The sequence below is a fragment of the Anopheles funestus genome, chromosome 2RL (assembly GCF_943734845.2).
Source record: "Anopheles funestus chromosome 2RL, idAnoFuneDA-416_04, whole genome shotgun sequence".
NCBI classification, from domain to species: domain Eukaryota; kingdom Metazoa; phylum Arthropoda; class Insecta; order Diptera; family Culicidae; genus Anopheles; species Anopheles funestus.
Window position 1 is genome coordinate 28,909,845 of NC_064598.1, and position 15,552 is coordinate 28,925,396.

General features: G+C 44.7%; 3 protein-coding genes across 5 annotated transcripts; 2 read left to right on the forward strand and 1 right to left on the reverse strand.

Moving 5' to 3' along the window:
* The first annotated feature begins 129 nt into the window (after nt 1-129).
* LOC125761475 (E3 ubiquitin-protein ligase COP1-like) lies at nt 130-8,692 on the forward strand. 3 transcript variants are annotated; one of them, XM_049422626.1, is made up of 4 exons: nt 130-235; nt 322-567; nt 858-973; nt 4,391-8,692. In XM_049422626.1, the coding sequence occupies exon 4, from the start codon at nt 5,037-5,039 to the stop codon at nt 7,434-7,436; it is 2,400 nt and encodes a 799-aa protein (XP_049278583.1). In that variant the 5' UTR covers nt 130-235; nt 322-567; nt 858-973; nt 4,391-5,036; the 3' UTR covers nt 7,437-8,692. The 3 variants fall into 3 exon arrangements, with proteins under 3 accessions (XP_049278583.1, XP_049278585.1, XP_049278584.1); XM_049422628.1 differs by having other exon boundaries at nt 861-973; XM_049422627.1 differs by having other exon boundaries at nt 155-235; nt 307-567.
* On the forward strand, nt 7,984-10,313 carry LOC125765368 (cytosol aminopeptidase-like). The gene is made up of 4 exons (XM_049430393.1): nt 7,984-8,006; nt 8,814-9,197; nt 9,291-9,815; nt 9,893-10,313. The coding sequence occupies exons 1-4, from the start codon at nt 7,984-7,986 to the stop codon at nt 10,311-10,313; spliced, it is 1,353 nt and encodes a 450-aa protein (XP_049286350.1).
* A 2,758-nt stretch (nt 10,314-13,071) lies between these two features.
* LOC125761485 (mediator of RNA polymerase II transcription subunit 28) lies at nt 13,072-15,318 on the reverse strand. The gene is made up of 4 exons (XM_049422643.1): nt 15,122-15,318; nt 14,612-15,022; nt 14,310-14,541; nt 13,072-14,210 (listed from the first exon to the last, which is right to left on the reverse strand). The coding sequence occupies exons 1-4, from the start codon at nt 15,179-15,181 to the stop codon at nt 14,179-14,181; spliced, it is 735 nt and encodes a 244-aa protein (XP_049278600.1). The 5' UTR covers nt 15,182-15,318; the 3' UTR covers nt 13,072-14,178.
* Nucleotides 15,319-15,552: the final 234 nt, after the last annotated feature.

Sequence of the window (15,552 nt, forward strand, 5' to 3'; positions counted from 1 at the left end):
ATAACACCGAGTAAAATATTTCAAACGTTTCGAATCAATCCAAAACGATGCTTCAAAATAAATCCGCAAAATTAAACTTTTGCAACTAATCTGTCAAATAGATCTTGTTGAGTATCAAACTGTCAATTTAATCGAGCATGACACAGCCTGTGCTACATTCGTCTTGGGAAAAAGAGACCACCTATTTTGTCATCGTGATTCCGATTACGCCATCCCTTTCGTGGGACCGATTCAGGTAAATGAAATAACTTGTAAATCGTGCATTAGTTAAGGGAAAACCTTTCAAAAAGCCGATTTTGATTATAGTTCTTTCAATTTCAGACTCAATAAAATAAACTGTTGGCGCTGTGCGTGTGGGTTGCGCAGAAGGCGAACGTACGCTTAAAAGTGAGATTGCCCTAGCGGTATCATAGCGATATATAACCTATTCGCTTAGAAGAAGAAGAAGCATAGCATTGGATGAATCTGTTTTGCTGTTATCTAAAATTTTGTTAAATGGCATTTTTAGTTCGAGGCAGCATCTGTTCGGTACGGTTTAGTCGCAGCTACGCATCAATGTCGAAGAAAGTACGTATCGGGCGTTAAAACAGTTGAGCAAACTGCAGACTGGCATTGGCGGTCGCGTTGTTTCTAACCTTTCATCTCTCCATTCATACGCTCCGGTGCGGACGTCACGCGCCGTATTTGTGCGTACGCCTGACCACGCATCCACAAACCCTTTCCGCGCTGTGAATCGGCGTTTCGGAATGCATCCGACGACGTCACCTGCCGTTTTTTTTGTGTGTTCGTTGCCACGGTCACGCAACCGGTTCGCCGAATGTACGACGAACTCTGCCGCTGTCCGTGCACCATTGCAGCAGGGTCTAGTTTTGGGTGTTTACTCAACGGATGGGAAGGATGAGGTGAAGTTTACGCCATACGCCCAGAAGTACAACGAATCAACAGCTGGCAAGCTGCTGGAGCAAATTAATATGTAAGTATAAAACGTGCCTTCCCCGTTGGCGTTTTTTCTTCAAGCACTTCCTAACCTCTATACTGTCCTATCGTTCTGTGTTCCATTCGCTCACTCTATCTGTAGAAGGTATATTGTGAATCGCGTTTCTTATCAAATTAATGCTTTCGCTCAATCTGTTCTAAACCACCATGTTCGTACTACCCATCCGTTAGCAATTGTTTTATGAGTTTTCATTCACACACAAACCCTTCGGTGGTATCCGTTCCGGTGCATAATGTTCGTGTGTCGTCTCAATTCCCCGTCGAGCAATACATTAAAGTAAAAACAAAAGGGATTTATAAGACCGCAACGATAGAGTCTCTTGAGTAAAGTTTACCCGATAAATTTATAGGTTCGGTAGAGCTTTCATTGCGCCATAGCGCATTCGGGCATTCCAAAGGCTACTTAAAACGTTTTTAGAAAAAGCAACATTACATCAAGATTGTGTCCGTTCCGATCAAAGCATGCACAACTTCAAATTTTTCACTGCCTTCTTACGTGTCCGCACTGTAGGATGCTGTTTGATACCACTCCGTGCTGTACCGTATCTAATCTTGCCAACCTCACTTGCGCGCTAGGTGACGAGCAAATGATAAGAACGAGTCTCAACAGGAAGATACATTAGCGATTAACTTGAATGCCCTGTTATATATTGCAGCACTTTGCTGCATTCCGCACGCTAACCAACGATGGTTAGCAACACAAACATCGTAGTTCAACAACAGCGGCGAATTATAGTCCTCTTCCAAGTGGCTTAGCTGTCACAACGAATAACGTCTTGTGCACGCCACACTCAAAAATTAGACTCACTTGTAGGTTCAGATTTAAATGCGTTATTATTTAAAATATCCATTTTGGGGAGAATTTGCAAAACCGAGCGAATTGAGCGTTGCACATCGATCGATCCACAAAAGCTGCCGTATGCCTGGTCCGGGGTCAAACCTAAAAATAGTTTGCTTACCCCGAACAGCAGCAGAGCATACTCGTCATTGTCAACCGTACTCCATCCATATAATTCCGTTTGTGTTCGTTATCATCATATGCACCCATCGCCGCATTAGCGACACACTGACGGAAGAAAACCCCGCGTCGTGTCGGCTGCGTTTTCACGGGTTGCTTTGTTTTGTTCGTTTTTCGTTCATTTCTTCCTTTCTTTGTTGCAACCATAATCAGCTGGTGTTAGTAACGGCAAGACCGAACCGAGCACCATTTTCGTCCTTATGTGCAATCGCTAATGTCGTCCACCCGGTGCTTGTTAATATCGATAAGCACCGTCGTTGGCAATTTTCCTGCTTCCCGGAGAAGCTTTTCCTCATTTTTACTATCCCGTTGCTAGTTTGCCTCAACACCACTGCCTACTGAGGATAGTCTGTGTGCGAGCGAGCCTTTGGGGGAAAAGTCACAGTTGAAGGACAGTTCGTGACTGGCTGGAAATTCGCAACGAGTGGCAACAACAAAGTGGCTTTTTCAATTTTAAATCGAGGACAGCATGCTTTGCTTGTTTTGTTTCCTTTTTTTTTCTTTCTTTTTTCACTACTCTGTATGACATAGAGCCGGCATATCGTATACACTGTACGCGCTGGCATTAATAGCAGCAGCCTCGTAAAAGCAGCCACAGGCAAAGAGACTCTTTCGCATCCATACACCATCAGGTCAGAGTCAGAATCAATTGCTTTCTGCACTATAACCCGGTACATAGCGCTTTTGCATTATTAAGCCATTTGTACAATATAATGTAGGTACAATAAATACAGTACAGCACTATGCTGAAAGGTTGGTCCATACCGATTTCCGTTGAAAATCGATTTTTTATCTGCATATAAAAACCCTTAAAACCCAATGCAGAGAGAAGATGTGTGCGAGTTGTGTGTCGCATATGTAATGTTTGCTGTTAGGGGGAGCAGAAAGGATTTGAATTTTTGGAAACAATTCAAACCAATTCTGCTGCCGTCGTGTATCATACACTACACAACGCCAAGGATCAGATTGAGGTCGACAAACATATGATGTGTGCAAAAGTAGCTTACGGTGGATAAAAGGATATGGTAAATTTATGTATTATCTACTTGACCTCTTTCAAATACACACATACACACATTTCATCGGTGGGGTTGAGGTTTGATTGGCTGTTTTTTTTTCGTTTTAAAAGGTAGAAATTTAAATACGATCAGAATCGTTGGACGGTGATAGTAGATCATTTTGGACGATTGCCATCCCGCTTTACTCCTTGGCATCGGGGCATCATCTTTGCAGCGTGTTGTGCCATTATTCCTCTCAGCATAAGCATGTGTATCATGGACTTGGTTCAGTTTCGTTTCTTTCTGTTCTGTCTATATCCTTGAATGTTCATTTCCACTGTAATGATGCTACTATTTGTAAATCACTGCTTTCTGTCATGTATTCCCTGTATTTTGATCGTTTGCTGAAGGTTAAATTCTCGTGTCACTTGCTTTACTTTAAACGGGTTTAAATCTTCATACATTTGCGAATGATGATTATTCTTTACAAGATATATAATTGATTTCTTCACAGAAGGAAAACAAAAGAAAACGTTATCTTATTCCTCAATATGCTACTAAAAGCTTGCATCGTAATATCGTGCAAATTAGCCCAACATTATCCTTTGTTTGCTAAACTAATAGTTCTAAAAAAAACATGGAACAATACGTTTTTAGATGGTTTCCTTATTAAACGATCTGTGCCTGTATCGTTGGCTGCAAGAGCTTTCAAGTGCTTTCGTTTAAACGAATTATTTTTTTAACAATGGAGCGAAATAAGAAGCAAAATAACGAGCACCAAATGTAAAAGTGAGATCAACGAAAACATGAAAACAGCGAAAATATTACCTTTTTGAGCTTTGCACTGCTATCTAATTTCTATCTGTAAAACAAAAAAACAAATGATCTTTCCTTTTCTCTCTACTATCATCCTAATTTCTTCTAGCTCAAGATCGACTTGAGCGGAACATTATTGTGTGGAATAAAAATTGTTTCCTCTTCCACCCACTTATTATCGTACAAGGGACACAACGCCTTATCTCGAGTAGCAAAGTCAACGCATTTTGCTATCAAATAATTTGCACATTACCCCTGTCCTATTTCTAAACCAGGTTCAGACAGCAGTTACTTGCCGCCAATAGATGCTGCGAACCGTTTAGAGATGTTTCTCCACACTCCACACTATCATTCCCGTTGTATTTAATTCTTCTTTGTAGTAGAATCACTCGAGATCATCCCATCTTACTTGCCACGCGTCGCTGTTCCATTCCTCTCACCCCACTCCAACCCTTAGTTGGCCACCTGATAAGTCCCGTCCCGACAAAAAGAAAAACAGAAATCAGACGTGCAATAGCAATAGCTCAATGGTCCTTATTTTCGCATTGTGTTTTCGTTTCAGATCCACTCTTAACATGTTCTAAGCCCACAACGGGGCTTACCTTGGTGCACACAGTTGCAGTCGGTAGACACAGAAGTGGGTGATTCGAAACAAGTCAACAATTGCTTAGAGAAACACACTACTCCGCCATAGTTTGAAGTACAGATGAAGTAAAAGTGTCCGTGAAAAGGGCGTGTGTATTTGCTGCTGGAAGGATGTTGCGTGGGAAAAGACTGTTTAATCCCACGACGGACATATGCATTCGGGATGCAGCACTTATTATTATGTGATGTGCAGGTTGAAGCGATCAATGCATAGTCTTAAGACGTTGAACATGTTTCGAGCGATTTTTAAAAGCAGTTTAGTTTAATGTAGTTTTGGTGCGATTCGGTTATCGTTTTGCGGGTTATCTTAGTGTGACTGATTACTGTCGGGGAGAGTTTGTTTTGCTTGCTCCCTCTCTCTCTTTCGCGTGTAATACTTATTTACGATCGAGTAGCGATCGCAGTGCAGCAATCATTTGGATCGATTAATTACATACCGGAAAGTGTTTGTGTGTGAGTGCTGTGTGTCTGTGTCTGGCTAGACGATTGAGCTCCATTTATTACGCGTATTATTAAACCACAACCACCATCTCAACAATAACAAAACGGTGATCACTTCGAAGATGTCTTCAGGAACGGGTGGTGGTGCCAGCGGTAGTAGTGCCGGTGGACCCGGTATCGGCCCGGGCAGCAGTAGCAGCGGTAGCAGCAGTGGCAAGAAACGGCTTGCCACGCTGAACGGCATCCCGACGAGCGTCGACGATAAGACGAACGATTTTCTCTGCCCGATCTGCTTTGACATCATCAACGAGGCGTACATAACGCGCTGTGGCCACACGTTCTGCCATCAGTGCATTGCGCGATCGATCGACGTCGCGAAAAAGTGCCCCAAGTGCAACTATCCGCTCGCGTCCCACGAGCACATTGTGCCGAACTTCCTGCTGAACGAGCTCATCACCAAGCACCGGTTAAAAGGTGGGGTTGGTGTTAGTGGTGGTCTCCTGCATCGGCACAAATCCCTGCCCGGTGAACATTCACCCCAGTTGCATGCGGGCGGTGGTATGTGTGGTGGTGGTGACGCGACTGCCGGCGGTGAAGGCGACACATTGAAGCACTTTCTGGCGACGGAATCGAAAAAGCTGTCCCTGTCGGACGTGAACGTGATGCTGGAGATACTGACGCAGCGCAAAACGTTGCTGGAGGCGGAATCCTGTGCCGCCCAGAATCGGTTGCTGCACGAATTTCTAAAACATCTGCTCAAACAGAAGGAACAACAGCAGCTACAGATCGCGAACGAAATTGCACTGATCCGGAACGATCTGCTGGACGTGGAGAAGGTGCTGAAGGATGTGCAGAGCAGTTGCCCGACTGTGGCAGAGGTCGAGCAGAGTGTGCGCGACGAGAAGGATGAAAATGTGGTCGCGATCAAGCGGGAAATTATACAAATCATAGACACGATCGACAATATAGCGGTACCGTCGAATCGATCACTCATCGACGATACGTGCTCGAACGTGACCGAGCCGTATGAGGGATTCAACTTGCACGGTACACGCCGTGGCCAGGCTGGATCAATTTCCGGCGGTTCACTATCATCAACGCCGTCTTCCTTTCTGGCACGGAAGCAACGAATGTATCAACATTTCGATGATTTCGTGCAGTGCTACTTTGCGGCCCGGAGTGAAGATCTGTACTTTGGGAAGGATCGTTCCTGTAGCTCGGATTCGCTCGGTGTTGGAGAGCGTTCTACCTCGAGTGGTGCTAGCATTGGTACGGGCACGGGTATCGGTGGTGGCGGTGGAGGTGGAAGCTTAAACAGTGACAGATTGATGGGAGGCGTACAACCGGCAGCAACGTCAAACGCCTCCAGCCAATCCAATCTCGATAACACGCGTTCCAGTGGGCGCTCGTCACTGGACACATTCCGGGAGAGTTTGATCAAGTTTTCCAAGTACAGCGCATTGCGGCCACTGGCCACACTGAATTATTCGAACGATTCGAACTACGTTTCGACGATAGTGTCGAGCATCGAGTTCGACAAGGACAGTGAGTACTTTGCGATCGCAGGCGTTACGAAGCGGATCAAAATTTTCGACTACTATACGGCAATCCGTGATGCGGCGGTAGACATCAACTATCCGATCAACGAGATGACCTGCAACAGCAAAATATCCTGCGTCATCTGGAACAGCTACTTCAAGCAGGTGCTGGCATCGAGCGACTACGAAGGTATCGTCACGATCTGGGACGTTCTAACGCGCACGCGTACGAAAACGTTCGAGGAGCACGATAAGCGCTGCTGGTGCGTCGATTTTAACGAAGTCGATACGCGCCTACTAGCGTCCGGATCGGACGATGCACGGGTGAAGCTGTGGTCGCTCAACGTGGACCATTCGGTGGCGACGATCGAGGCACGGGCGAACGTATGCTGCGTAAAGTTTAATCCAAAGAGCTCCTGCCATTTGGCGTTCGGTACGGCAGACCACTGCGTGAACTATTACGATCTGCGCAACCTTAAGCAACCGCTCTGTCTGTTCAAGGGTCACCGGAAGGCGGTGTCGTACGTGAAGTTTCTTAACACGGACGAAATCGTTTCGGCCAGTACGGACGGACAGCTGAAGCTGTGGAACATCAACTCTCCGCCGTTCTGCTTGCGTTCCTTTACGGGACACATCAATGAGAAGAACTTTGCGGGGCTAGCGACTAACAATGATTATCTGGCGTGCGGTAGCGAGGACAATTCGCTTTGCGTCTACTACAAAGGTCTTTCGAAGCAGCTGTTTAATTTAAAGTTTTCCAGCGGTGGTAGCGGTAATGGTGGGTCGGGTAGTGCCGCTGGTACCGGTAGCAGTAGTGGCATTGGTAATAGTAGTTCACGCACAAGCGGCCTACAGTCGACGGATATGGAGCGCAGCAACTCGGAGGGGAATGAGTTTGTGTCGGCCGTTTGCTGGCGAAAGCAGAGCAACGTTATCATTGCTGGGAATAGTGAGGGTGTAATTAAGATACTGGAAATAGTGTAATCAAATGTAAATAGACCGCTTGACAAACACGTTTGGTGGTTGTCACGGATTTTGCGAATATCGATGGAAGTTGAAGTACGCAATAAGAGGATAGATTACAAACGATGTAATAGTAGCCAAGTAATGTGCAAAGAAGGGAACCGTTATTTAGTGAATATATTTAATCCAACGGTGGATTGATGTTTTTTTTTTGTAGGGAAAAGGGACAAACAAAGGAAAGATACGGCGCTGTTGCATACGATGATCGTGTTCCATTGATTTCATTTGATCGCGCACAAATCTACAAGAGGAACTTGTTTGTTTTTTTATAAGAAAAAAGCTGCTTTAGCAAGCAAAACATGCAAAACCTGCAATGCAAGTTGCGTTCTTTTAGAGCATGTTCATCAATCACACTGCTGTATTGCCACACGGTGGTAACGCGACTGGCGTAACTAACATTATTCCGTTGAGAGTTTAGTCTTAGTTTAGCTTTAGTACAAGTTACAGAAAATCATACATTTCACTGCAATGCGATGATGATGATGCATATTGCATCTGATCTGGTATAATGTACATTTCGTTCGCTAAACAGTTAGCGTGAAGCAGCAGAAGAGCGCCAGCCCGAGCGCGCATTCCTTCGTATAATTCATTTTAGTTCTAGCGTTCGTGTTGTTTTTTGGTGTAGTCGATTGTTTTAGGTGTAGGATACGATTTGTTGATTGCAAAATTTTGTTAATAGTTTTCCAAATGTCCGTTTTTATATCTTGTAACTACTGCTGCTCGTTTCTAGTTCTAAATTTTTTTCAAACACAAAGCAAACACACGGCCACGTTCAAAAAGGTATTTGTTGTACAGGGTTCAAACCAACAATGTAGAACGTTTCGAAAACATTCTCTCTAGAAAGGGTGCGTATTTATTGTGGCAAAAGCCTATTACAAAGGGGCCGCCCAAAGGAAGGGTAAATAAAGAGAAGAGAGTTTCGCTATTTTTGTACAGGTAGAAGATAATTGTAGACAGATGTGTGTGTGTAACCATGTGGCTTTTAAAGGTGATCAGTTTAGTGATGATAATAAGAACGAATTGTACTAACTAATACACTGTTTCAGTTAAAATCGCTGTTCTCGAACCTAAAGAGGGGGTTGGGGGGGAGTATTACACTTCGTTACAATCGTTTCGTCCACTTGTATTTCATTAACTCACATTGTGCAGTTCGATATGAGCGTTTCCTTGAATTAACACGAACCCGAAATAAAGAATCCGTTCAAATCTCTTTCATACGTTCAAGTCGTTTGCTGATTTTTGTTCCATCATTTGAGCAGAACGTGATTTTATTCGGTGCGATCGGAATGTCTTTGCTAATGACCATCATCATGCACTTGCTTTCTACTCATGCAATAGCTGTGGACCGTTAAAAGCTGGACAGACGCGCATTTTCTGGGATCTCGGTAAGTTTCCCGCGGTTGCGGTGGCCGGTTTAGGTGACGCATCGAAATGGGACGAACTGGACGAAATCGATGGTGCGAAGGAAAATGTTCGCATTGCTGCAGCGGCCGGTGTTCGGGCACTGTCGGCGAACAAGCTGGCAGAGATCCTGGTGGAAGATATGGAGCATGCTCAGCAGGCAGCCGAAGGAGCTACGCTGGCCAACTATAAGTTTCAGGTATTTAAAAGCAAGGACAAACAAACCCCACTGCCAGCGGTTGGAATGGTCGAGGATGCAAGCGGGAAAGCCGATTGGGATCGTGGTGTGATCATTGCGGAGGCGCAAAACTTTGCCCGTGTGTGAGTATTGTTCCGTTCCGGTATCCGGATATAAACAAAAGGATCGATTTTTAATGTTCACAATTCTTTCTTCCCATAACACACATAAATTAGGTTGATGGAAACGCCGGCCAATCATATGACGCCGAGTATTTTTGCTGACACCGTGAAGCAGCGACTGAGTGCGGTGAACGTTGAGGTGCTAGTGCACGATGAAGCTTGGGCCAAGGAGAAAAAGATGGGTTCGTTCCTGTCGGTTACGAACGGTTCCGAAGTACCGGCCCGTTTCCTGGAGCTAACGTATCGTGGTTCGCAGGATGAAAAGTGTGTAGCGCTCGTTGGCAAGGGTATTACGTTCGATTCCGGCGGTATCAGCCTCAAGCCATCGGCTAACATGGATCAGATGCGTGCCGATATGGGCGGTGCGGCAAACGTAGTATCGACTATATTGGCCTTAGCACAACTTAAGGCACCGGTGCACGTGAAAGGATTTGTACCGTTGTGCGAGAATATGCCCAGCGGCACAGCAACCAAACCGGGCGATGTAGTGTACGCGATGAACGGCAAAAGTATCTGCGTGGACAATACCGATGCCGAGGGTCGGCTCATTCTAGCGGATGCGCTTTGTTACGCTTCAACGTAAGTGGAACTTGCCGCGCCGTAATTGACTCAAATATCACAAAATCAATTGCTTTTTTGTTTGTTTCTTTGTTTAGGTTCAATCCCAAATTTATTCTTGACATCGCTACACTGACCGGTGCAATTAAGGTGGCGCTTGGCGATTGTGTTTCCGGCGTGTTCTCCAGCAACAATAAGCTGTGGGAAGCGATCCACGAAGCGGGATCACAAACTGGCGATCGTGTGTGGCGTATGCCGCTGTTTAAGCACTACAGTGAGCAGATGTGCGATCACAACGGGTACGATCTAAACAATCTGGGCAAGGGAAAGGGTGGCGGCTCCTGTACGGCTGCAGCATTCCTGCGCGAATTTGTCCCGAAGGATACGCCGTGGCTGCACGTGGATATTGCCGGTGTGATGGGTGATTGTAGCGATCAAAGCTACACCGGATCGAAGGGAATGTCTGGACGCCCGATGCGTACCCTGGTCGAATTCGTTACCAAGGCCGGAAGTGCCTAAAATGGAGCAACATACCTCCCATTCATGCATTAGTGGTGATTGCTATAACACGCACGATCACTGACAAGCATTCAGGAATACTTTCATACAGTATGCATTTTCTTTTCCCTTTGGTTTTGTTGCCCCTAATCAGTCAGATTCGTTTTGCCATTGAAAATGATAGTAGCATCACTTTACAGCATTAAAGCATTATTTAGTGGATGAAATGAAATTGTTGTTTTCTTTATTATGAGTACCCCACTATTCGTTTATTTAGTTTACGTACTAATGGGATAGTATCGTTTTGTTAAACATGTGGAAAATGTGGTTGTTGGTTAATAAATAGTCAATACATAATATTTGATCATTGTTGTATTTTTCTTTATGCGAAATTATTTAAATAATTCTTTTTCTACAAATCGTTACAAATGTGGTTCAAGTTTTAACTTATATGTCCTTCAGTTTGGCGTCTTTTGTGCGTATGAAATAAAACAAAATTTACCGCCATCGTTTCACCGCGTCTCTCCCGTATCGACGGCTGCTTGTCATCTGTCGTGCGTTGTTTGGCGCCAATTATGTATAGTCGATCGTTACCGCTACAAGTCAAGCGGTTGTTTATGTTGTTTACACACCGTCGTCTAGGAAACGTGTGTCACGAACTGGCGAAACTTTTTGCTGTGCGTGGAAAAGTTTTCAGATTTATTTGCTTTACGCGTGTTTTAACTATTTGTTTAGAGCTTGTGGCGAGCATGGAGAGTAATTATGTGTCGGTCTTTAAGCTGGATGGTGTTCCCATACTACCACCGCTGGTAACTTCCGTTGTGGTGCTTGAAGTTTGAAACGGTAGTCCTTTGATGAGTTCGGCTTGTTCCAATTCACAGATTAATGAGGAGGTGCGTGCTACTGTAGCCATTTTCCGACAGAAGGCAATCGAAGTCGAAAAACGGCTGCAGGAACGAAAAAGGCTCTTAGAGGTAAAAAACACGGTTGATTCCCAGTTGATCGATACGAACCGGTCGATCTTTAAAGGAGAAAATGCACCATTGGACGAGGAAGATGGTGTAGAATTAGGTACAATGGATCATAAGACAGAACTGGCAGCTATTGCAAATGTACCAACTGATCGAAAGCTGAGCGAAGGCGAAGAGTCTTTAAATCAAAGTGAAGAATCAACAATTACGGTTCCTTCGGAAGCTTTATGCGATCCTTCGCCACAAAAAAACGACAACCATGTCATCGAGACCGTGGAAAAAGTTCAATTGATCCAATCCGATGTTGATTGCAACCTTTTTTCCGGCCAAATTACAACCGATACCGTGAAGCAACCGAACTGGCAGTCACCCACAAGAACAGTGACTCCAACATCCGAAGAATCGATGGGATGGTTTCCGTTGGTTAGATCAAATACTTACAATTTAGAAAAACCAAGCATAGATCTAATGAACCTTCAACGGGTCGACCATTCTACACCGATCGATCGGTCGAAGGTAGATCCTTCTTTAGCTGAATCAAAAGACTGCTTTAAGCCCAAAATTGAAAGCAAACCGGCCACACCGAAACTGAAGGCAGTAGTACAAAAGGACAACACACCGGTTAAAGGGCAGTCGATCGCATTTGGCAAATCTAAAACAAATCATGTAAAGAAATCATCAAAAGAGCAACAAAATACAAGCGTAGATCCTTCCAAATGTCGGCAGAAACGTAGAACCGTTTCGCGCAAGATTAGTCACTCGTCTGTCGGTTCCGGAGTTGAATCCGATCGTGCTTTTGAAAGTGTTGCTCAAGCACTTACCATTCACGAACAGCGTATGATGGAACTGTTAAAACGGCAAGAAGAGGAACGATTACTGTTGGAGCAAAGTTTTCGTGCGAAAACACAAGAATTGGTAGCACTTTGTGCGAAATCTCTTACCATAGAGACTGATGTGGCGGGCAATGAGAGTAGTTTGATGATGCCGGATTGTAATCGAACAAAGACACCGGATATGCAAGCTGCTTCGAGCGTTAGCCAACTATCATTGTGCGATGTGTCGTACGATTCGTGTACCGATACGGATGATGCCGCTTACCAAACATGCCACGCAAATGGAACTTCGGAAGAAAATGATAACAACAACGAACGCACCCTGACGGAAGATGATCATCATCCTCTGGCGGATGGGAATGATCCTACCGTAATGATAAATACGGCGGTTCATACAATGAGCCAAATGCAAGACAACAACGGAAATAACGTGATTAGTCTGTTGCCACAGCGAATGAAGGAATTGCAACGAAACAAAGCGGCCACAACTATAAATGCTTACGCACGTGGCTATCTTACCCGGCGTCTGTTTAAAACGCATGAAGTGGAAAGCATTAAACGTACGATCGCGGATATTATATGCTTCATCATAAGCTTACAAACGCAAGCGAGGGGAATGAAGGAAGATACAAACCAGGCCGCTGTTCGTCGTGATGCAGGGAAACATATTGCATTCTGTCTCGACCGGTTGCATGATATATTCGTAAACTATACACCACAAGAGCGGTTACAGCTGATCCGTCAAGATCGGTGCTTGAAACGCAAATCAACACTGCCAAAGGTACATAAACAGTTCGTTTAGCCTCGTGCTGCCAATTTTGCCTTATCTTAACAATTCGATTAGCTTCTAAGTTGCAATTTTTTTTTGCTCTTCATTTAAGCTGTTTGTGCGAGAAGATAAATATATTTAAGAAGAATAAAATTCGTTCTTTCAAAGCAGCAAATTCTAAACCAAAGATAGTTCAATAATCCCCATTCGTTACGACTATTTCCGATTTCTTTATTGAATATTGGCTTGTTCCATGTTCTTCGTACCTAGGTTTTGGAAGCAGTGAAACTGGTGGTTCTATTTCCATTTTCGTAGCGCACTTTGTATGCAGGATCGTCCTAAAGACGCGAACTTTGATTGTGATTCACCACAACGGGAAAGTACTACGTTGGAATAATTGGAAAATGTTACTGAAGCTACAAACGGAAAATCGTGGCCTTCAAACAACAGTAACCACAAGTGAAAAACCCGGTCCGGTGACCGACAGGGGTGGGAAAGGGTATTTAATAAGAAAGCGAGCACACATTTTACACACGATCGCCAATGCCAAGGCATCGTTTGCACTGGTAGCGTTGATAGTTGACAATTTTCTATACATGGTTTACATAAAAAAAAAAACGGAGAAGAAAATAACGTGCTGTCGTCCTCAGTGGCGCTAAAGAGCGCCGGGGGACGACGCACGATGTATGTAGTGTGTGTGTGTGTGTCAGTATGTAGTTTTTGTTTGTTTTTTACACCATAATTACACTCTCAAAAGGGACGGGGGAACGATGGAGATAACAAATAGGGACGATTTTGGCGTCAAGTGGTCAAAGAGAAATTTCTAGCTGTGTGCCAAACGTGCTGGTAAGTTTAAGGGTTTCGGTACACGTGGTCTCTTTTTTTGCAAGTTACCAACGAACGGTACCTGTTGAAAATCGGTTAGCTAAGTGTTGTGTTGTCGCCGAGTCGCAGACTAAGGCTTGGGTATTTTTTTTGTTGTCTTTGTCAACGTTTTCGTTTTAAGAGGGGAACCATTTTTCGCTGCTATTTGCTGTACTTTGTGCCTTTCTTTTTGCCTAAACTTCTTTCCTAACACTGTTATCGCCAACGGTTGATCTGTGCCGAGGGCCCTAACCATACAACAACGGTAGACGAAGAAATACACGGGCTGGACCATGAATGGATGGATCCGAACGGAAACAATACCATCCGGAATGCCACCGCTCAGGCCAGCCTCAGGTTAATGGGCCACTGTGGAACTCGGCCACACTGCCTCGTCCACGACCTCTGCCTCGGCCTCGACCTCTACCGCGTCCCCTGCCCCGCCCGCGTCACCTTCGACCATCTCCAAGGCCCACTAGATCTGAAAAACAAACAAAAGGAAACGGTGCGTTTAAGCAAACTTCATTCGCATCGCCTCACCGTACAGTTGCAGTAGGACCGATCCGGACAGTTGGCTCACCTATATTGCTGGCCGTTTTCTCCAAATATGCTAACGGTCCCTGAAGGTTTGGACCGGCGCCTTGGGGAAATCCGGCACCCGAACCTGCCTGTCCGACACCGCGAGGCATACCACCTTGCTGAAATAGCTGCGCATTTGTTGCGCCCATTGGCATGGATTGTTGCATTTGCTGTTGCATCTGTTGTTGCTGCACTTGCATTTGCTGCATCTGCTGTTGATGTTGATTTTGCATCTGGAAGGCAAACGGTTTTCATACACTACCAATACGCTGCACTAAAAAGGGTCGTGTTGGACAAACGTACCGATTTGTTCACCTGCATTGGCAGGTTCATGCCACCGCCAGCCATTAGTCCGGCCGGAGCACCGGGTGCACCGCCCGCCAGGTTGCCCCGCATATCCGGAGGCATCGATTGAATCGGTTTGTTGAAGTTCTGCTGATCCGAGAGCAACTGTTTCCACGACTCAATCTTTTCATAATGCTTACGTATGAGCTCATCCTTTCGGCCTATTTCTTGCTTCAGATCAAAGTTTTCCTCCTTCAGCAGCAGGTCCGGTTTGAGTGCGGACAGAAGAAATCGTTTCTGCAGAAAAAACGCCTCCATCTGTCGGGCCAGATCGATGAACTTTAGTGTTGTTTGATCGACCTCCACCTTAATTTCATCCTTATCGATTCCGGTAGCTGATTCTTCCTTTGTCAGAGCATGTATACACGACTATGGAGATAGAACGAAACAAGTTAATATTAGAAGGCTTGCACAGCAGCGGCAATGTAATGTGTTAGCTTGGCGCATGTCTTACAACTTATATCCTACCTGAAATGCTTCCTCAAGCTCATCCACTAAATTACCGCTAACGTTCGACGAGGATGCCATTTCAGCGACCTGGCTTCGGACAGGTCAGAACGAAAAAAAAACGTACCAAAACTAGCTAAATTATTTATTTATCGATTGTGGACTGCACCGTGGAACGTCCACCGAAAAACAGATTGTTTGTGTTTGGGTGACGTTTAGCGTTGCCGAGGTATCTCTGAACTGCAAACTGATTTCAAGGTTCCTTCAACAACGGTGTGACAAATGAGAATGAAATTGGTGTGTTTTTGTTAATAATAAAACCGTTTTTTCTTCCTTTAAATGCATTATTGTATTGCAAAATATTTGATTACATTACACATGTCTTAGGGAAATATATGAATTAAAATGAGTTATGGAATTCTCGCTTTTATTCCGCAAAGAAGCAGTTTCTG